This window comes from Lithobates pipiens, unplaced genomic scaffold (assembly GCF_037356315.1).
Source record: "Lithobates pipiens isolate NorthernLeopardFrog02 unplaced genomic scaffold, aLitPip1_a1.2 Scaffold_13, whole genome shotgun sequence".
NCBI lineage: Eukaryota > Metazoa > Chordata > Amphibia > Anura > Ranidae > Lithobates > Lithobates pipiens.
Window position 1 is genome coordinate 97486496 of NW_027507718.1, and position 24005 is coordinate 97510500.

The following is a 24005-nucleotide window of genomic DNA, read 5'->3' on the forward strand; positions in this document are numbered from 1 at the left end:
AAAGTACAAAAAAATAACTTACTGTACACTGATACATTGCTGTATAAAATCATTTCACCTCACTTTTGTCCCTAGTGCTTTGTCCAGTGCCCTACACACACACACACGCACGCAACCACACATGCACCCCCGCGCGCACCCGTATATATATATATATATATATATATATATATATATTATAGTTTAGTTTTAGTTTTAGTTTTAGTTTATGATTTCTTGTTTCAAACTTTATCCTACCCGGGATGTCTACTAGATTCTTGTTTGGACAGATTTAAGTGAGTTATTCCTAGGAAATGCACACCTACAATATACTTAATGTGATTGTAGCCGTATTAGTGCAATTGTGACAGATAAAATTGAGTCATGTCCGTGATACTTTTTTTGCACTAACATACAATTTTTCAGGACAAGCTTTCGGGGTATGTCCCTTCTTCAAGGTCCAAGCAGTACTGATTTACAAATTGTTAATCTGCTTAACAATTTGTAAATCAGTACTGCTTGGACCTTGAAGAAGGGGACATACCCCGAAAGCTTGTCCTGAAAAATTGTATGTTAGTGCAAATAAAGTATCACGGACATGACTCAATTTACACCTACAATATAAAAAGCCAAATTTCTATGCAAAAACAATGTATCGCTGAGATGCAAAAATCAGACATCATACCACCAGGGGAGGCTACCTAAAGGATCCATTGTGTTAAGTTCACAGGATTACAGGAACTTTGGACCATCAATGGCCTAGTTTTGGCTCTCCTTTTGAGATTAAAGTGACTCACTGAAGTGACTGTCCTCAAGTGAATTACAAAGATTAAACAAATTCTCCTACGTAAGTTGTACCTGTTTATCTACAGCAGAATTTACACAGCTTGTGGATGCTTCCAGAAAGCAGAGGGTGGGGAGCAGATGTTGTTCCCTGCAGAGCTCAGTGAGAGCTGATTGGAGGGAAGGGACGCACCCCTTTACACAGCACACGAGAACATAGCTGAAGCTGTCAATCACAGGCTGTGTGCTGGTGCTCCCTCCCTTGTCACTTTTTTATCTTTTGGTGTCAGGAAAACTTTTCAGAATTCATGCTGATAGCGGAGGAACAAGGCAGTAGACAAAAATAACACTGTGTTCTGGATTGATATAAATCTACACAACAGGGATATGCTTTGTTCATATTTCATGCCTGAGGTTAGCTTTCGCTTAAAGCAGTTGTATACCCCTTTTGGTGATTTTTCTGAAGGTCTGGCATATTGGGCCGAAATGGAGAGCTCCTACGTGCATGCACTGTAGTGAAGTCATCGTGGCTCTGGCCACTCGGTGACAAAGGCCATGAACCCAGAAGAAATGCTGAGGGAACATGTCCGCCCCCTTGTGCGATGCTGTACCCAAAAAACAAAAAAAAACAAAGCTCTTCATCAGTTTAGGCCAATATGTATCTTTACATATTTTTGGTAAAAAAAAAAATCGCAATAAGTGTATATTGATTGGTTTGTGCAAAAGTTATAGCGTCCACAAAATAGGGGATAGATTTGTGGATTTTTTTTTTTTTTTTTTTTTTTTTTTGCGGCAGACAGATCACTTTTCTCACTTTTTTCGGGAACAGTGACATATATGCGGCGACCGGTGCTACAAAAAATGCACTGATTACTGTATAAATTACACTGGCAGAGAAGGGGTTAACACTAGTGGTGATTAAGGGTGTTAAATGTGTTACCTGGGAGTACAGAGAGATTGCTGTTCCTAATAACTAGGAACAGTAGATCTCTCTACTCTCGTCAGAATGGGGATCAGTTTGTTTATATTGACAGATCCCTGTTCTGGCTCTGAGTGATCGCACATCAGAAACTGTCATGTCACTAGGCAGAACAGGGAAATGCTTTGTTTACATAGGCATCTCCCCATTCTGCCTCTCCGTCTCATGATCCGGGGCCGCCAGCAAACATAGTTTGTGGGGCACGCTGCTGAGGCGAGCGCATGCTGTGCCGCAAGGTAGCAAATTCAAAGAGATGTACAGGTACTCTCATTTGCCTGTATGAGCCATTCTACCGACATATGTGTGTGCGGTGGTCGGCAAGTGGTTAAAGGGGCCAACATACCGGAACGAGCCGACCTGCCGCTGTATAATGGCAGCTGGTCGACAAGTGGTTAAAGTGGTTGTAAAGACAAAAGCATTCTATGCATTAAGATATGTCCTGTGTGGAGCAGCCCCCCTCAGCCCTCCCTAATGCTTACCTGAGGTCCATCTAGATCGGTGGTTCTCAACCCACTGTCCTCGGGACCCACTATCAGGCCAGGTTTACAAGATAACTTAAATGCATTACAGATGATTAAATTTTCTGCTCAGTGATTGCGGTATTCTAGTCTGCATCTCCCCAAGGTAATACTTAAAATCTGGCCTGTTAGTGAGCCCTGAGGACAGGAGTTGAGAACCACTGATCTAGACCCAGCGATGTTGCACAAGAGATATGGCTGTCCGAGACTCCCCTCCCCCCCCCCCCCCCCCCCCCTTGGCTAAGACAGCAGCACAACGCCATTGACTCCCGCAGATGTCAGTGAGCCAATGAGGTGAGGGGGGACGGGCCGGGCGACAGCAACCTCGGTTGCCCCCATAGCAAGCTGGGAGGGGCCAGGAGCACTGAAGAGGGACCCCAAAAGAGGAGGAACGGGGCTGCTTGGTGCAAAACCACTGCACAGAGGAGGGAAATATAACATGTTTGTTTATTTTTAATGAAAGAAGAACGAGACTATATCACTTTAAATTGTATTTTGGATGCCTGTCTGCAGTTCAAATGTTTTTAATCCTATACTAGATAAAATAACCAGTGGCTAAACAGTCACTGCAGACATGATACAGTTCTTATTTCTACAGTCTTCTGGGGAATGCTGTTACCAATGTTTCTCCATATGCTTTTTTTTTTTTTCCTTTTTTCTGTGGTTTGTTCTTTGCATGTCACTTCTGTTTACAGCTACTGTTCATATTTCACATTTTTACATTCTGGTTTTCTGTAGTTCTGAAAAAAACACAACCGCTATATTTTGGATTTTTTTTCCAGAGAAAAATGATTGAATGTGATTATTGTAATGGGTTTCCTATTCTATTTTGTTCAATATTGACTCTTTAAGACTCCTAAATTAATTTTTGTCCCAATTTTTAAAGACTTGTCTCTGCTTCTACACAGGTACGGGAACTAGTTTTGGATAACTGCAGGGCAAAAGAAGGCAAAATCGAGGGTCTAACGGCAGAGTTTGTCAATCTAGAGTTCCTCAGCCTTATAAATGTTATGTTGATGTCCGTTTCAAACCTTCCAAAATTACCCAAGTTAAAAAAGGTAAGACTTATTTTAATTTTGTTGTAATAATAATTTTTACTTTTTTAAAGACCTGGTAATTTCCACTTTTAATACATCTTTGCTACATTAGCTTTTCAAGTAAAGTGAGAGAGAACTGTCTGTATTAGTAGCTAACACACTGGGTTACTTTGAAGCAGTCCTTGATTTTCAGTTTGAACAGCCTGAATAAAAACACATTTTCTGGAAAATATATTAAATGGTTAAAAATACTTAGTGGAACTTTGTCCGCTCCAACCTCCTAGGCGATTTGGAGCAGAAGTTTGGAAGTGGAGTTATGGATCCCTGCTGACCCATTTGTGTACAAATAGAAGCTGGTGAGATTCTGTCACTATTTAGGGGTAGTGCTACTACTGAAAAATGACACATTTTGTGTACTAGCCTCAGCTGGGAGTCGAGGAGGGCCAACTGCCAAAATATTGCCAAGTTATTCATTTAATTTCAAACCGGTTGGGCTTGGGTAACTGTTGCTCAACCTGCCGCTCGTGCTTACTCATGGTCTATCTGCGCATCAAGGTGTCCTGTAGTGGCTCCAGTCATGCAAACGTTTCATGTTCATGTATAAGTTCTTTAGTAAAAGTAAAAACATGCATGCTGGGCTTGTGCTTTTCTGCCCCTAAAAAGCATGTCCCAGCAAGGGCACAGCTGGCCCAAAAGGTTAACTACCTCCCGTACGGAACATGCACCAGATTTTTTTTGTGTGCACAATGGTGTGAATGTATTGTGTTGCTGTATTGATGATACAAACATTGGGGGTTATTCACTAAAGGAAAATCCACTTTGCACTGCAAGTGCACTTGGAAGTAAAGTCGCTGTAGACCCGAGGGGGACATGCAAGGAAAATAAACAGCATTTTAGCCTGCACATGATTGGATGATAAAATCCCCTCATTTGAGATCCCCCCCTTTAGATTTAGAGCGACTGCACTTCCAAGTGCACTTTCATTTCACATTCAAGTGCACTTGCAGTGCAAAGTGGATTTGCCTTGCGTAAATCACCCCCATTGTGTTTTTTAGTCTAAAGTTATCTTTCTCGCCATGCACAATTCAGTGCATGTGAGCTAATGTAAGGCTATTTAGCGCAATAAGAGTTTTTGCAAACCATTCAGCCGGATTTCATTTTGTTGTTTTTCATTTGATGCACCTGTATGTCACACTGCCTAATTTATTGTGTGAAGGCATCAACCTTTACCACATCTTGAACTTTTTCTGTAGATACTTCTATAGATAAGTGTTTCTCAACATTTTTTCAGTCAAAGCACCCTTTGCCTATAATTTTAAAGGGTGCCTCGAGATTAAAATTATAGACAATTTTAATCTCGAGGCACTCTTTAAAATTATTGACACTCTCGAATCACCCCATTCTAAAATGTAAAAGCTAATCAAATGGTTTTACATAATGCATAAACATCCATACACGTAGGACACCCAGGTGATTCATTCTTCCAAATCAAATACACTTTTGCACACTAGTACTGACTAGTATTCCAAAGTTTCTCTTCTTTATCCGTATTTCTCACTTGGCTAATGTGACCCCAGGGCTGATGGAGAGGGGCAGGGGAGAATCAAACAAGAATGCTGTGCAGACAACATCCTCTTTATCAACTGATGTCATTGGTTGTTAGGATGCTGGAGGCTAGAAGGTTGTAATGGTCCACAATGAAAACCTGTGGCTTTGTGTAACTAAAAAGCAGGCTTGGTCCACCTGCAGGCTTGTATACAATTTTTGGGCATTTTGCCAAGGCACCCCCCGGTTGAAAAAGGCTGCTAAAGATGCTTTAGGAACGGGTTTTGCAGAAATAGTTTTTCAGTAAAGCAAATAAAAAAAAAAAAAAAAAAAAATACAAATGGCCTCCTATTCTTAATAAAATGGCCACAGATTAATTCTGACTGGTTACTATGGTTTACTTTTTTCATGTGTAGGCCCATTAGGAAGATTTTTCCATCCTACTTTAGAGAGTTGTAACTTTACAAGGTGTCTGTCTGAGATTTCCCCTCACCTTTTGATTAAGGTGACAGATTTTTGTATAACTGTCACTTTCTGCTCCAGTGCAATAAAAGACTTGATTAGATGCTATAATCCTTCCCTTCTTTCCTGGTGACAGTCACCAAGACAGAAAGGGGAAGAGGAAAACTAAAAAAAAAAAAAAAAAAAGTTTCCATTCATTTCTCACAAAAAAACAACAAAAAACATTGGATGGAGTTTCACTTTAGTATTGGGCCTGGCCTATTACACAACTTATTAATTAGACTATTTTGAACACATAGTGTTTCTGTATTTTTTGCATTGAGCATACTGTAGCAGGATCAGAAATACAATAAATGAATGTGTTCCACCATGCACAGAACGTGATAAAAAATTGTGATCATAATTGTGCTACTTGCTATATAAACGACGTACCAAAAAGTGAAAAAATCTGCATACTAATAATCCACAGTAGGGCAGACAAATCTTAATTGTAAAAAATATATAATCCTACAAAAATCTGGATAATAAGAAAATATATACAACAAAAAAAAAGTCCAAGCCGTAAAAGTACACATAGGTGTCACACACCAGTGTGAAATCTTTTAAACACCACCATAGTGATAATGTGTGCCCTTCTCCCTGAAAGCGTTTAACCCCCAAAAAATAAAGATCCTATTCCTTTAATGCATGTTATACAGCACAGTGCTTGTGCTTTGTCATTTGTAATACCTGGCTGATCCTGCCTGGCTATGCCCTCCCCTTTGTAACCTGACCACGGTGTATTATGCCTGCTGAGCCCTGACATCGTGGTCAGTTTACATACCTTTGTCATCTGCAGCTTGCCATCTTTCTCCTCTGTGCTCTCCCCCCACCTCCCTGCCAATCAGCTCATGACACTGCTCATCCCCACAAATCCTGCTGCTCAAATAACTTTTACATCTTCATACCATCCCCTGTGTGTTTTAATCCTGTGTGCCCTTGTGTGAGTGATAAGATATATAGCAGATTTTATTTCAGATCTCTCCTTAGCGAACACATGATCGGCTGGCGCTCTCTTGCCTCTCCTCCTCCTCCTCTCCTGGGGGATGTCAGCGGTGGAGTCTCGGCTCCCGCCCGGTGCATCTATCAGACTGAGAGAGCAGAGAGCCAGCCAATCATCAGTATGTGATCGCTGAGAAGAGCTCTGAAATGAGGTATAGCAGGCTTTTTTTTTTATAAATCACTCACACAGGATTAGAACAAAGAGGGGATAGTATGAAGATGTGAAAGTGGCTTAACAACCACTTTAAGAATAAAACTCACCAGACCAAATTGCCATCCATTCTCATGAGTAGGCAATAGTTCTTAAACAGTTATGACTCCTTTGGAAGAAATCCAGATTGCCTATCCACCTTCCTTGTAACATTAGCGCTCATCAAATATATGTAGAAAAAAAGAGAAAATCGGAAGGCCCCCAATAGTGTATTACTTAAAACACCAAATTTTTGTTAAGTATCCACTCACATTTTAAAGCATTTAAACCAGGATTGAATAAAAGGCAGTCCGGTAGCGGTCCTAGAGCAATCTCGCCACCTCCCACGCTGGTTTGACTACTGTTGGAACCTCGCCCCTCATTCCCCTGGCATTAATGCCTTGCATCTGGTTTCCACGTAACCGCGCTCTGGCACATTTTGTCATATCCAACTTCAACAAATGACTTTTAACAAAGAAACCCATAACTTAAAACATAAATAAAAACTAGAGGTGCATTGAATGGAAATTTTGGTACTGAAACCAAAAATTCAGCATGCACTAGGCTGAAACGGAAAATGACAGTTCTTAAAATATCAATATATAATTTGTACTATATACAACTTTTTAAATTTTAAAATTATGAATTTAAATGAATATGAATGTCGAGCCATTATTGGCACCTTTTTTTTAGAGCACGAAAAGCTCAAGAAAAATGCACCCCTTTAAATTAGGTCTCTGTGTCTTTACACTGGTCTGTTGCACTTCCATTGTAGTGTTTAAAAATCTTACTTGCTGCATTTTTGGTCAGTTAAAAAAAACGCACCAAAAGCACACACCCATGTTACATTTTTGATGCGGTTTTTGAGTGACCTGACCTATGAAAAACACACCATAAGCACAGTAAATCATGGCAAAATTGCATGCGTTTTTGGCGCCATTATTGGCACCTTTTTCTCTATCTGAAAAATAAAGACCATTTTCGGAAAAATATGTTTCAGCAACTGAAATTTTGGTGCTTCTCTAATAAAAACAGCTCAGCTATTGCAGCTTGACCGGTATTTAAACACTTTCATAAAATAATTTACTGTCCCTAAATAGACAAGGGGTCTGTAAACCAACAAGCCACCCTGTCTACAAAACTTGCAACCCATTTGCAGCCATCACTGTGCATGTCTGGAAACCCGTATTTCGGATGTCTAGTCCTATTTCTGAAAGGCCGACTCAATCTTCCTATATAGAGGCTCATTATTCCACCTTTCAGTTCCTGGTGTCTATAAAAGGCATAGCATCATTTTTTATTTTATTTTTTTCTATAGCTCTGTTAATCCACTTCCTAAACTTCTTCTCAAGAGGTTTCAACATAATGGAATAAAGCCATGGAAGATGACAAATGATCTTTTATTTTATGTACCTGCAATTCCAGCTACCTGCCTGTAACTTTTCACTAGACATCTGTACAGATTTCTCAATGGCTTTGTACATTATTATTTGTTCTTATTTTTACTTTTGTGATTGTAAGAAGTGGTCAGGAATATGTTTTATGTAGTGTGTAGTTCACGTCTGAGCAGCAGAAATGTATGCATTGAGCTTCAGTAGTATGGGTAATGTCATACAATTTTCCTCCTTTTTTTTTTTTTTTGCACTGCCTTACTGTGTAAGAAAGATAAATATTCCTAATTTTACACTATATTGACTGCACTGTACATGCAGATAAACGTATATCTATTGTAAATGTCTGCCATACAATATATAAATAAAATAATCAGCTAGCTCAGCAGAGGTTTCAGGGCTTGTGAACACATTCCATTAAGGAGCATTCAATGTATGTTTGTAACTTGCTGAGCACTCCCTGGTGCCCAGAGTACAAAAAGTGTATTGAGCCGAATGGATGGAAATGACTATTGCCCATTGTGTTTGTGTTTGACAGGGTAAAATACATATATTTGCGTCATTACATTTTTTTTTTTTTTAATGGTCACCTTTTACAATTGACTATTCTTTGTGCTTTGTCATTCCTGTGTTTTAGCTTGAACTAAGCGACAACAGGATTTCTGGAGGTCTAGATGTACTAGCAGAGAAACTCCCAAACCTCACACATCTAAATCTCAGTGGAAATAAATTAAAAGATATTAGCACCTTGGAACCATTGGTAAGTAGTGTAATTCTGCTGGTCTAGAGCTCTGTATAATTTATAACCCTTGTGATGGAAACCTGCTGGACTATAGTGCCTTTCCTATAATGAATATTGTTTTATTATTGTCATGTAGTTTAAGAGGACAGTTTTTTGATGAATTTAAAATGCATTACAGTTTCAAGGCCTCATGCACGCTGGACGTTTTTATGCATGAGAGGCCAGCATTTAGGTGCAGGCGGAAAGTACAGGCGCACTGTCCAGCCCCCGTTATGACAGTCTGTAAAACTGAGAGGCTGAAAGCTGCTTCAGCTGGACGAGGCATAAAGAAGTACTAACTTTTTAGGATGGTATGCGCTTAGGGATGAATTTCTAGAATGCAAGAAATCTGCTTTCTTGGCATTTGTTTCTGAGTGCATAAATGCCCTAAATGTTAATACTGCTTGGTGCCCCATCCAGCTGCAGCTGATTTCAGCCTCTCACAGAGCTATACAGGCTGCTGTTCCCACAAATAGAGCTTTCTTTTGATGGTATTTGATCACCACTGGGGGCTTTTTTTTTTTTTTTTTTTTGCTAAACAATAAAAATTTGGAATAAATTGTTATAAAATTTTGTAAATAAGTTTTTCTCCTTCACTGATGGGGCATTACTGCTGCACCCTGATTGCCACCTGTAATGGGCACTGACAACCCTGGTGGCCCTGGGTGGGCATCCTCAGGGGAGCTACACTGCGTACAAACATATATATTTTACATTAAATCTTTATAAATTGTTGGCAATAATATGCTATGGGTGGATTTGTGCCAGTCAGTCTGTGTCACTCCCCTCCAGTCTGTGTCTTCGCATGAGAGGGAGGTGAGCCACCATTAATTTACATCCTAATATCCCACCCCCATTGTGTTTAGCTGGTTTGTGGGCATAGGGGAGGAGGGCTGTCATTTACCACTGTGTATACACCCACATGTGTGACTCATGGACATGGGCTACTCAGATGTGATAGGGAGGAAATGCTCCGCTTAGAAATTCACTGAAAACTGAGCATGTACAGGAGTTGCAGCTGTGGCGGCAACATCCTTAGCTGAATTGGAGACATGGACAGAAGGGGGAGATGGAGAGCAGCAGGTTCAACAATGCTTTCCGTGTTCTTCAATAAAACATCTCATAGTGACTCAGTGAGCCTGAACAATATATAATACCCCATGTATTGATGGTTGTGTTTTATTTTTTATGTGGGTTCAGTGAAACTTTAAGTTATATTTACTTTCAAATGCCTTCAACTACCACTTACATTATTATGTTCTGTTTAGAGACCTTATAGTTGGTGAAAATTAGGTTATTATCAATTTAATAGTATATCAGTATACAATTATAAGTTTTTTATAATATCCAAATCTAAAGAAGGTAAGGGTTTGTTTTATAGGTCGCTGTTTATGTAAGTGCTTTTTAGTAACATCCTTGGGGGGGGGGGGGGGGATATCAATCCCCTGTTACTAACAACTGGAAGCAGGAAAGTTCTGAAGATTTCGATTGGAAGGTACCCTACTGTGCTCACCACTACTCTGAATACTAATACCAAAAATATATTATATCCTGACGTATAGTATTTTAAATCTAAAATACATTTCAAAACGATGGGCTTGTTTTACATTTCTGCAGTCCTGTCATTCCTCTTGCCCACGCATATTTGGGGGGGGGGGGGAGGAGAGGGAGACCAGGAATGGGAGAGAGTGCAGAGTATAAAATGTATGGAGAACAGTAGCTCTCTGTGCATTAAGGCATGCCCTGTGCACAGACAGCCTATGAGAAACAAACTCTGAAGGAAAGGTGGGGAAATTTGCAAAAATGACAGCATTAAAAGTACAAAAAAAATGTTGGCAGATAAAATGGGAAGATGAAGCAAAGTAAAATTGTTAAAAAAAAAAAAAAAAATTGTATGTGCTTTTAAAAAAAAAAATTCTTGACTCTTTCCTAAATTGTTCTTTTATCCATGCTTGCATGGCCTGGTGTCACTTTCCTGTCTACCCACTTCCATTTTACATATGTTATGCACACCATATCAACGCTAGTAAAAAAAAAAAACAACAAGAAATCAACTTGTGCACCCCCACGTAAATAACTAAAATATAGCCACCTGATGCTACAAGGGACAACACTCCACTTGTTTCAGAAACAATGAATAAAACAATCTAGCTCTACAAATAAACCAATAAACTTTAAAAAAAAAAATCGTACCTACCTAGGTGGATGCTGCATCAGTCCCCCACCTGCTTTTAAGACGTAGAACTGAGCAATCAAACACCGCCAACCACTCAGAGAGCTGGTGACTGTCAGTGGGCTGTGTAGGGGGGGTGGGAGCAGCCAGCTCAGCCTCTCAGCAGCTCGCTGAAAGGCTGAGTCGGGGTGCCAGTCCAGGCATGTGGGCAGATCCCGAATTTGCCACGATCTTGCCCACGCCTGCACTGACTGTGACGTCAGCCCACTGTCTGCTGAAAACAGGTCATAGGAGTGCAGAACACACTTAAGGCTCGGTTCACACAGGGGCGACTCAGATCCGACTTCAGGTCGCCTCAGGTTGGACAACATTTAAAAATCAATGTAAGTGAATGAGAGCTGTCTTAATGCACGCTACTGAAGTCGCTCCGACTTCAGAAAAGGTTCCTGTACTACTTCAATCCGACTTGTAGGCGACTGGTACCCATTGATTTCAATGGAGGTCGCCTCCAAGTCGGATCTCTGTCTATACGGAGGCGACTCTGACAGAATTATCAGCTCTCAAGAGGGAACTCCACGCTAAATTCATGAAAAAAAATTGGCGTGGGTTCCCCCTCCGAGAGCATACCAGGCCCTTAGGTCTGGTATGGATTTAAAGGCGAAAAAACGGCGTGGGGTCCCCCCCCCAGATCCATACCAGACCCTTATCCGAGCACGCTACCCGGCCGGCCAGGAAAGGGGTGGGGGACGAGTGAGCATCCCCCCCCTCCTGAGCCGTACCAGGCCACGTGCCCTCAACATGGGGGGGTGCCTTGGGGAAGGGGAGCCACACGCCCCCCCCCCCCCACCCCAAAGCACCTTGTCCCCATGTTGATGAGGACAAGGGCCTCTTCTCGACAACCCTGGCCGTTGGTTGTCGGGATCTGCGGGCAGGGGGCTTATCGGGGATACCGGCCCCCCACCCTATGTGAATGAGTATGGGGTACAATGCACCCCTACCCATTCACCTGTGGAAAAAAGTAAAAATAAAACACAACACAGGGTTAAAATAGTTTATTGCACTGCTCTGGGGGTCTTCCGTCTTCGGTCTTCTCGCCGGACTCCTCCGCTATCTTCTGCTCTTTTGCTAGCGGAGGAGCCCGACTTTCTTCTTCGCCGCCGCCCTCTTCTTCCGACTTCAGGGGTCTTGTCCCCCTCTTCGGTTCTTCTTGCCGGGCCACCGCTTCTTCTTCCAGCTCTTTTACTAGCGGTGGCCCGGTCTTCAGTCGCTGCCGCCTTCCGTTCTTCTTCTGACTCTGACTCGACGCTCTCTCCGGCCGCAATGCCAGGGACGCGGTGCGCGGCGACTTGTATAGGGACAAGGGGCGGGTCACCGGTTGATGTCACATGGTGACCCCGCCCCTTACGATGTCACAGTCCCAGCATCCTCCGGGACTGTGGCATAAAGGGGCAGGGTCACCATGTGACATCAACCGGTGACTCCGCCCCTTGTCCCTATATCAGTCGCCGCGTCCCTGGCATTGCGGCCGGAGAGAACGTTGAGTCAACATCTCCAGAAGAAGAACGGAAGGCGGCGACAGAAGACCGGGTCACCGCTAGTAAAAGAGCTGGAAGACAAGACCCCCGAAGTCGGAAGAAGGCGGCGGCGAAGAAGAAAGTTTGGCTCCTCCGCTAGCAAAAGAGCAGAAGATATCGGAGGAGTCCGGCGAGAAGACCCCCGAAGACGGAAGACCCCTGGAGCTGTGCAATAAACTATTTTAACCCTGTGTTGTGTTGTGTTTTTTATTTTTACTTTTTTCCACAGGTGAATGGGTAGGGGTACATTGTACCCCATACTCATTCACATAGGGTGGGGGGCCGGTATCCGCTGGCCCCCTTATTAAAGGGGGCTCCCGGATTCTGATAAGTCCCCCGCCCGCAGACCCAGACAACCAACGGCCAGGGTTGTCGGGAAGAGGCCCTTGTCCTCATCAACATTTAGCGTGGAGTTCCTCCTTCAGAGCTCTGATTGGCCACGGCAAAAGTCGCCTGGCCTGAGGCGACTTCAAAGTCGCGTTGTAACTCGCCCCAGGTCGTGTCTAAGTCGTGTTCAAGTCCTCTCCAAGTTGGCTCACAAAGTTGTCCTGGAAGTCGTGTCGCCCCTGTGTGAACAGAGTCTTACTCCTGTGATCCACCGGAGAAGTATAGCTCAAAGGACCTTTTAAAGTGTAAACACTTTGAGATGCTTGTACATAAAAGTGCAATCAATGACATTTATAAAGTGTCAGATATGAAACAGATGGATATCTGCCTTCCAGTAGTGTGACACACTGCTTGCAATTACATCTACCATAGCAGAGGCTTTTTTTATAAATTCAAATGTATGTATGAATCTGAGTTTGTCGCACACGATGGTGCTAACTATGAAAACGTGATGGGGTTTATGAATTTGGAGCAAGTCTTCCGACTACATTCACAAAGCTAGAAATATGTCACAAAGGCCTTTAGTGGATCGCTCTCTATATGTGTTAAATTTCAGAATGGTGCCTTTTTAAATATATATTTTCTTCATTATTTGCGGCTAAAAATATTGCTTTTGTCTATGGTGAGATTTTTTTTTTTTTTTTTTAATACTGCAATATTGCCCCCTAGTGAGTAAACTGCTAAAATTTGTTTCTAGAATATGAAGTAGGTAAAAGTGTCTGCAAGTCAGTGAAATGCAAGTGTGTGGATGAAAGCTAAGTTTAGAGATGCATTTTTATGAACCAAGGGAACTGAGATGACTTCAGAACATTGAGCTATTGTGCATTCGCATGCAAAATCTGACTCTCCTATTCACACCCCTAAACCTGTGTAATAAAGTTGTAGAAACCGACTTTTGACTCCTAAGCTGCAAGGCACTGAAACTGAACCACAACTTTACCATGACTGGCAAGAATGACCGCATCTATTTTACATTTGTCAGAAAAGTATTTTTGCTTCCTGACAAAATCCATTTTACGATGATGCATTTGTTGGCCACAAGCTTTTTTTTTTTTTTTTTTTCATTCTTTTTTTTTTTTTTTTTTGCTTCCGTATTCAAATTCATTGCTTCTGAGAGCAGCTATGGCAATTGTTGTGTGGTGTTTTTTTTTTGTTTAATAACCTAGAATGCTGAACTTACCTTTTCAGTCTTCTGTTTTAGATATAATTATGATGTAAATTTTCTGAATGGGGTATCAAAATACTTGGAGGACAGATATATTGGTCTATGAAATTATTTAATGGTGGATTTTTTTTATTTGGTGTAATTTACAAGTGGGGTATAGCTTGAGAACTTGAGTAACGCTTGGTATGTAAAAATCACTGCCTAATACTGGTCAATATTTACACACACACACTAAGGCTACTTTGACATTGGGGTGGGGGCTTTTCGGCCACTGGCGGGGTGCTTTTTTTTAACCCCCACTGGCAGCTGAATAAAGGGTTAAAAGCACCTTACAGGCGCTTTGGCAGCTGTGCACATTAATTTCAATGGCAGGGGCGGTGGAGGAGCGGTGTATACAGCACTCCCGCACAGGCCAAAAGATGCTGCTTGCAGGGATTTTTCTAATGTCCTGCAAGCACACCGCCCCTGTGTGAAAGCACTCAGGCTCTCACACTGGGGCTGCAGGGGAGGCATTTTTCAGGTGTTTTACTTGTGCTATTTTTAGCCCAAAAGTGCCTGAAAAAAACGCCCCAGTGTGAAAAGTGGTCTTAGTCCATAGGGTTCAATATTGAGTATAACCGCTTTAACTCTTCTGGGATGGCTGTCCACAAGGTTTAGGAGTGTGTCTATGGGAATGTTTGATCATTCTTCCAGAAGCGCATTTGTGAGGTCAGGCACTGATTTTGGACAAGGCCCAGATCGCAGCCTCCACTGTAATTCATCCCAAAGGTGTTCTATCAGGTTGATGTCAGGAATCTGTGCAGGTCAGTCAAGTTCCTCCACTCGCTCATCCATGTTTTTATGGACCTTGCTTTGGCACACAGTCGGAACAGGAAGAGGCCATCCCCGAACTGGTCCCACAAAGTTGGGAGCATGAAATTGTCCAAACTCCATAATTTCTGAGGATTTTGCTTTGGCAAATTCGACACCCTCTATGAAAGTAGTAGCATGAACATTTGCTACGCATGAGTAATATGTCCTTAGTAGCAAAATCCAAATAACTAATTTTCAGATGTCCGTTCCCTAACACATTTCTAAGCACTTCCAGCTAATGGTGTTAAAGGGCAGTGCACATTTTACTGCAGTCATGGATGACCTTTACCCCAGCTGTGTCATAGGCATACACACAAATATGATGTTTGACCAAATTCACAGAATGCAAAGCATGGGTGAGGCTGCGCACTCTGGGCTCTCAGTTTCAAAGATTTCTAAGTGTGTTGGTGCTTAGTTTTCACAAGAATTTGACATCCCATTGGTTTTAATATGATATGATATACTGTATGAGGTCAAAAGTACATGCTTATATAGTGGCTGTTTTGTTTTCTAAAGAATACAGGCATTTAACAAGCGTAAAATGCACTTGCTTATAGCAACCAATCAAAATAAATATTTACTAATCTAACCATAGTAAACTAAAGCTGGATTATGATACTTGGCTCACTTGCACTATCTTGGATAAGCTTCACTGTGATGTATGCATTCATCTGTGTTCTTTGTAAATTGGACATTAATAAAGGAAATTATTTTAAGAAAACCTTTTTAATAGAAGATGGGCCTAAATTTATGGCATTTAAAGCGGTAGTAAACTCAAATCCATTCCCCCACCCCCCAATAGGCCCCTACAGGTTTGTGCCACAATGTGTGTGTGTGTGTGTGTGTGTGTGTATATGCACATGCTGACACTTTGCTTTCAGATGGGTCCAAACAAGCCCCTCCAGCGCTGAGCTGTCACTGCTCCCACTTTGCAGCCGCTTGAATGGCTGGGCTTGCCCACAGGAGTCACCATCATGGAACTCTCTGCATGCAGGGCACACCTTTGCCCTGAATGCAGCGCACACTGCACATGGCTGAAGCCAATTTAGAGATCTAATAAACGGTGCAAGTTTAATAGATATTCACAGTACCTACAGGTAAGACTTATTATAAGCTTACCTGTAGGAATAAGTTACATTTCAGACTTTACTAGTTCTTCAAGCCCATAGTTATCTAATATACATGAAAGTTGACTCTACCAGAAGGAGGATATTATGCATTTAATTTCGTCTTTTTGCTGCTCATTTCCTGCACTTCCCTTTAGGCTGTCCATTGATGGTTCCGATACAAACAAACTCAAGGATAAACCGAGGGGAAAAAAAACAAGCTTTACTTACCACCAGCCCACAGACAACCAAATAACCTGTCTAACAGTATGCGTTAAAAGCAGGGGTTTAGTCTGCACACATTTGCAAATGCATGCGTAAGCCGCAGAGCCCCGTAAAGGCACCCTGGTATCTGTGGTACATAACACTAACTTATAAGTGTCCCCACAATGGAGGCATAGGCATTCTGATAGGTGAGAGCAGGTGGACTGAAGGAGAGCCACCCCTTCTTAAAGGTGCAGGAGCACACTGAACACCCAGCACAGTGGCAACAAATGTGTCAGTGAGATGCCTGACCAAAAAACACAACAGTGATACAAAGACGCCACTTGCTCACACCTATAGCTGGCTATCGCAATAAGACGCTTGGAAGGCTACCGACAGATACAAACAAACCCAAGGATAAACCAAGGAAAAAAACAAGCTTTACTTACCACCAGCCCACAGACAACTAAATAACCTGTCTAACAGTATGCGTTAAAAGCAGGGGTTCAGCAGGAACTGGCTAAGATTACACCATCTATGGGCAGACTGATTATAGCCAAGTCGATCCACTAGCAATAATCGCTGTGTTCTCCTCCTTACAGGGAAAGCTCCCAACGCCTCCCTGCCAGGAGAACACAGTAGCTCCACTCGAAGTGCAGGAAAGAAAATTGTATCTATGGCCTGCCTTAGACTCTTTTTTTTTTTTTTTTTTTTTTTTTTTTTTTGAAACGGTCACTCCTAGCAGGTCCACCTGTCAGTTTTTCAGGTGGATGTAAACAGACAAACGTCCATTACCTCCCAGGTCTGTCTAGCCACTAGACAACTGGGCAATTTAAACCCCCTTCCTAACCAGACCAATTTTCAGCTTTTGGTGCTCACATTTTGAATGACAATTACTCAGTCATGGAACACTGTACCCATGAAATTTTTGTCTTTTTTTTTTCATACAAATAGAGCTTTCTTTTGGTGGTATTTAATCACCGCTGAGTTTTTTATTTTTTGCGCTATGAATCAAAAAAGACTGAAAAGTCAGTAAAAAAAAACGTTGTTTCTGTTAAAATTTATTGCCAGGGTATCGCACAATATTGCAGAGTATTGCACAGTATGGGCACAGAGCAGCGCTGTGGGCACTACAGATCAAGCCCACAGCACTGCTAAAACTTATCTCTCCCCTCGCACTGTACCAATCGGTACAGAGAGGCGAGGGAGGAACCAGCGTCATGATATGACGCTGGTTTATTTAAAAGTGATCGCTCCGTAATTTGACAGAGAGATCAAGTGGTAAATGGCCGCTACAAGCGGGCATTTACTGTGATCCGTGATGCCCCGAGTCTTCCTGAACCGGCGGTCACGGATGTTTGCGGGAGAGCGCACCACGGGGGCGTGCAAGAGCAGCATTCTGGGAGGACGTCCCAGAATAAGCCAACCGCGCTGTAGCCATCTTTCGGCAATGGCCCGGTCGGCAAAGAAAAAATATATAAAGGTTTATATCCTTCCCTTTTTTTGGGGGGGGGGGAGAAATGTAATGAGAAGACGCTTAACTTCAGCGTTTCCCCTTTTTTTTTTTTGTGAAAGTCTAGCAAAGATTATGCTTCTTTTGAAATGTCACCTATTGTTCAATTTTCCATGTGGGGCCAATAAGTGGTTACCCACTTCCCTGTAAACTGCATAACAGTTGGTGCAGCAATTTCCTAAATGAATGTTCAGATGATTTACTAAAAGTCAGTATGACAGCACCCGACCATGGGCCTTTTAAACAAATCAGCAGGGCCAGTACCCACATTTTTATTGCCACAAAAGGTAGGTCTATACAGGGATGAGAAAATCTATATACAATTTAAATGTCATTCAGTTTGACTTAATTTTGATAAATGTTGTCCTGCTGATGAGAAATGTATTGCTTTATTTTCAGAAAAAATTGGAGCATCTAAAGAGTCTTGACCTATTCAACTGTGAAGTAACAAATCTTAATGACTACAGAGAAAGTGTATTCAAACTCCTTCCTCAGCTGACTTATTTGGATGGATATGACAAAGATGATAAAGAAGCCCCAGATTCAGATGCAGAAGCTGATGGGGATGGTGTTGATGAGGAGGAAGAAGATGAAGGTGTGTGATTATAAACATGACATTTTTTTAATTTTACCAGTGTTTGTTTTTATAAGGCTGTTTTTATTATGTCAAGTTTTACAGAACTGTCTTAAAGCGGAGCTAAACGCACCTATCTTTTACAGTCAAAAGAAGCTTCCATCTTAGCTTTTGTTCGATCTGCTGTCGTCCTGGTGCTGCACATGTGATCAGTTATGACACCAGCCATTTGATGGCTTGACAGTTTGGTTGAGAGAAAAAGCAACTGTGACCCTTCTTAATCCCGGCATGCCCTGAATGTACCTGTTTTGGGCCTGACACTCAGACATAAACCAGTTCCGGACCACCTTTGGCACGTTTACTGTTTTAAGGTAGCCTGACTGCACGAAATGACTTACCTGTACATCGCTTCATGCAGTAGCCTTTGGGGGCACTCACTGTGCGTTCAACACCCCCCCCCCCCCCCCCCCCCCCCCCCACCACACCCTTCCAATCAGTGGGCCCAGCGGACGCGATGTCTGCTGGCCACCCACAATCGTTCCCCAGAGGCATAACGGCCATCTACCTATGTAAGCAAGGCAGATTGCCATTCTGAGAGGGGGAGAACATAGAGCTCTTCTGTTCAGGAACACGGATCTCTGTTTTCCCCCCCTAGTCAGAGCAACGCCTTAGGGACACACTTGACCCTTTGATCACCCCTGGTGTTAACCCCTTCCTTGCCAGTGTCAGTACAGTACCCATGCATATTTTTAGCACTAATCACTGAATTTATCACTGGTCCCCAAAAACATGTCAGTTGGGTGTCGAATTTGTCCACCACAATATCAGTCCTGCTAAAAAATCACTGATCACCTCCATTACTAGTAAAAAAATAAATAAAAAATCCATAAAAATATCCCATAGTTTGTAGACACGCTTTTGCGCAAACCAATCAAATATATGCTTATTGGGATTATTTTTACCAAAAATATGTTCAGAATACATATTGGCTTAAATTGATAAAGAAATTATATATATATATATATATATATATAATTTAAAATTTTAACCACTTGCCGACCGTCGCACACAGATGTACGTTGGTAGAATGGCACAGGCAGGCAAATAGGCATACCTGTACGTCCCTTTGAATTTGCCACCTATCAGGTCTCAGGAACTCTGGTTGGCCGGTGACCGCTATTGTAAACAAGGCATTTCCTTGTTCTGCCTTGTGACATGAGAGATCCACTTCTCCCTGTCATCGGGAGCAGTGATCGCTGTCAAGTCAGTGGTAGCCCCCCCCCCTACAGTTAGAACACCTCCCTAGGACACACTTAACCCCTTGATTGCTACCTTCTGTGCCAGTGCCATTTACACAGTAAGCATTTTTATAGCACTGATCGCTGTATAAATGACAATGGTCCCAAAATGGTGTCAAAGGTGTCCGCTGTGTCCGCCATAATGTTGCAGTCACGATAGAAATCGCAACTCGCCGACATTAGTAATAAAAAAATGCCATAAATCTATCCCCTATTTTGTAGACGCTATAACTTTTGCGCAAAGCAATATATATGCTTATTGAGATATTTTTGGTAAACAATTTATAAAAATGTAGAAGAATACATATCGGCCTTTTTTGAGGATATTTATTATAGCAAAAAGAAAAAAAATTGTCAAATTGCATGCCAAATCTCATCAATGTAAACCAGGGCTTAATGTTTGCAGACGTTTGTCTCAATGTTTGATTTGCAATTATGTGTGTGTGTGTGTGTGTGTGTATATAGGGGCAACCGTATTTACTCTTTATGTATACAAACATTGCTTCCTGCTTTTTTTTGTGCTTCATTGCATTTATGCTTTACTACTATTTTCCGCAGTCTGATTCAGCCAACTCTTTGAAAAAAAATCCCTCTAGTATCTTACATTGGCTGTTAATAGAGACCTAATCATTGCACTAAACTACTGAGAGATCTCTTTCTCTGTAGTCGATAATCTAAAAAAAAAAAAAAAAAAACTGTTCTTATTTACTTTATAAGATAAAGTTTACTTCCGTGCTAACTTCTTTTTTTTTTTTTTTTTTAATCAAATCCTTTTTATTATTTTATATGAAAACAACATTGACATGATACGGCAGACAAAACCACAAAAATAGAAATCGCACCAAACCCAACCACCTTCCTTCCACAAACCCTGTCATCCTACCACCCCCTGCTCACTTGGAGTATATAGGACACATGAAAAAAAAAAAAGATAACAATATCCAGTTTTACGAAGTACAATACCTATTGGTTGACATGATACCCAAGTCAGATTGAAGCCATCTAGACCAGATAACATCAAACTTATTCAGGGAGTTCCTTAGGAAATATGTATGCTTTTCATGCTAATTAGTAATTAGAAACGTGCCTAGATTCAACACTCCACTCCAGGTCTTCAAGACCTGCCAAATGGATGATAATAAAGACCTGATAACTAACTACTAACTCCCTTTTTAATAATCAGATTTTAATAATGATCTCTTCCCTTCTTTTGATGAGCTCTTATTTTTCCAATAAATAAGTGGGGCAATAAACCCTCACAATGCAGATCCTCTTGACCTATATCACTGTCAAATGAAATCCTTTTAACAGTCCGACGCCCACACAGTTCCTCGCACGTGGTGGCATCTACTCCCTGGGTTCTTCCAGGTGTCAGTCTTTGGCTGCTTTGATTGTTTGGCAGGGGATGATATCAGTCCTGCACATGTAAAAGCAATGCTGTAAATGACAGCGGTCACAGATGCTTGTGCTGTTGGCTGAACTGTTGAGGGTTTCAAGTGTACCTAAACTGATCAGTTAACCAGTTTCCCAGAACTGTTACATTCAAAACATGCAGTGAATAACTGCCACAGTTGCTTGTGCTTTTAACTGAACTGTCAAACTATCAAATGAGTGATGTCATAGCTGATCATGTGTGCAGTACCATGGTAGGGTCAAATCAAACAAAGGTTAAAGTGGTAGCCTCCATGGTTGTAAAGGATAGAAGAGTTTAGCCCTGCGTAAAATGTATACTTTTTTCAGAGGAAAAAAAATAAATCATACCGGTGTTTTTGTATGTATGTTAGGTTTTGTCTTTGTTTCTTTTGAGCTGTGTTTTATCAGATATAGCTACAATTTTTTATATTTTTATTAAAAAAATAATAATTTTGTTTACGCCTATGCAGAGGGGGGGGGGTGTGTGTGTGTGTGTGTGACTTTTCATGTGTCTTGCTTAGGGCAGCCCATTCTTACAAAAGTGCATGACCCCCCTTTTTTTTTTTTTTTTTTTTTTTTTTTTTGGCACAACACCAAAATGCATGGTACTTTCTGTTTTGTGGTGCCATTAAATATTGATGGCACTGGCATACCCCTACAAAAGGGATGTACTTTTTTGGGGCGTTGCTGGAATGTATATGATTTTGCGCATGTTCCTGCAATGGACAAATGTGAGCCTAGCATAAGGGTTGATATTGTTCCACTCTTTCTATGCTAAATGGGTACTAATCTAATTCTTAAAATCCAAACCATATTTACATTTTTCTATTTGGTGGACACTAAATCCAGCTAGTAATACAGTACATAAAACGTGTTTTTATTTATATTTTTTATTTTATTTTTTCTTACCTGTGGTGCTGTTTGTCAATGTGATAACTGCTAGAAATGAATTCAGTAAAAGATATATTGTGAGCTTTAATCATGCCATGTACCTTGCTTTCCAGAGGGCGAAGAAGAGGACGATGATGAAGAGGAAGAAGGCGAAGAGGAAGAAGACATAGATGAGGAAGAAGATGAGGATGAAGAGGAGGAAGAAGTGGGAGAGGATGACGATGAAGATGCAAGCGAAGATGATGATGTAAATATAGTTTTTTAATTCTCATTTATATAACGTTGTATACCATGGTTATGGCAACAGATAACTGCCATATACCCCGGTATATTTTTACACAGTGGGCAATCCGAAGTCGAGTGAGGGCAAGACGGCTCGATGTCAAACATCACTTCCGCCCACTAGCTTTAAAGTGCTAATTTTTATTTTTTGTGTAAAAGTAAAATTAATTAAATTTTTTTTTTTTTGCTTTTTTTAAGTGTAAATGTGAGGTCTTTTTTACCCCAGATCTCACATTAGAGGCCCTGTCCTGCTTATTTCTTTTACAGGGGATGTTTACAATTCATGTAATAGGAATAACCGTGATCACATTTTTTTTTTTTTTTTTTAAAGAACAGTGTGCCCCTAAGCACGCAGGATCAAACGCATACACAAGTCGTGTCCACATATGTAAACAGTGTTCAAACCATACATGTGAGGTATTACCACGAACGTTCGAGCGAGAGCAATAATAAAGCTTCGCCTGTGGAGATTAAGTACTGTAGTTTGTCGCCATTACACGAGCGTGTGCAACATTAGAGCATGGAATGTTGGGTATCAATTTACTCGGCGTAACATAATCTTTCACATTATACAAAAAAAATTGGGCTAACTTTACTGTTTCTCTTATTTTTTTTAATTGCATTTGTAAGATCGCTGCGCGAATAAGATGTGACATAAAGTATTGTAACAATCTCCATTTTATTCTCTAGTGTCTAAATAATGATTTTAACTTCTAAACCTCGAATGTCAGAAATAGGCTCAAGTGGTTACATTTCCACCAGTTTAATGTACCTGTATCAAAGCCCAACTCCAACTAAAAATGTTAGTTTTATTTAGCCCTTTTCTGGCAAGAACTTAATGCCTGGATACCCAGACCAAATTTAGCAGCGTCCACGCGCATCAGTTAACTTGGCAATAACTTGAAATTTTTAGCAGAATTATTGTCACCATTATGATAAAGCAGCATCAAAATCATTGATATGTTTTAAAAGCTAATGGGCATCCGCACCTTGTTGGTAACACCGGCCTAAGGTATATTTTAAATCTATCTACTGTAGAAATACACAGAAATGCATTTCCTTTTATTGTGTTCAGCAGAGTAAGTAAAGAATTCCTCCAAACTATTTATTGGTTGGCATGTTCCTTATTGTGGTTCATTATCATTCTGTGTACCTGGGTATTTTCCAGATATGTAAAGAAAATACTGCACTATAACTCCCAGCAGTGAATTAATTGGACCTTTAGGCCCTGGTTGGGGCCTATTTTATACCTCCCCTCATGCCCCTACCAGTTTAATAGTATCATTCATAAGTAAAGGTTATTATACAGGATTTATATACCGCTAACAGGTTGCATGGTGCTTTACAATGTTGGGTTATAGGTACATGGGTATCTGTGTCTATGAGAATAAGAAGGCTCGCTTACTAACTGGAAAAAAAACTGTATTTGACCTAGTCTCCGTTCACATGAGTCGCACAGAATCGCATGACAATGGAAATCGCATCATCTTCAATGGTGGCCATTCACATTAATGCAACTCGGCATGGTGTGATTTCGGTAAAGGTTCCTGTAATGTTTTGGTGAGATTCCAGTGCAATTTTGGCCACGTAGCATATGCAAACCACATCCATGTTGCACTAGATAATCGCACTGAAAATCAGATGAAAATTGGATCACAGCAGTGTGAACTTTACTTGACTATAAACAGCACTGAAGGGCATTTTTTTTTTTAACCATCCCCTGAAGTCTCGGGCCACAGGCAGACATTGTTATAGTCCACCAATGATCCCTTCTCATTTACTTCCAGTTAATTCTTTTATTGCTTTTGTATTCAGCCAAGTGATAAACTGTTGTTTTGCCATTGAAATCTGCATGAATCATTTAACC

General features: G+C 41.1%; 1 protein-coding gene across 1 annotated transcript in view; it reads left to right on the top strand.

Annotated features, from left to right (window-relative positions):
• The window catches only part of ANP32B (acidic nuclear phosphoprotein 32 family member B), a 61804-nt gene that overhangs the window by 35384 nt on the left and 2415 nt on the right, over positions 1 to 24005 (top strand). Inside the window, exons 2-5 of the mRNA XM_077475303.1 lie at positions 3168 to 3317; positions 8563 to 8685; positions 18080 to 18275; positions 21970 to 22103. Of these exons, the coding sequence (XP_077331429.1) occupies positions 3168 to 3317; positions 8563 to 8685; positions 18080 to 18275; positions 21970 to 22103 (603 nt within the window). The remainder of the gene's footprint in view (positions 1 to 3167; positions 3318 to 8562; positions 8686 to 18079; positions 18276 to 21969; positions 22104 to 24005) is intronic.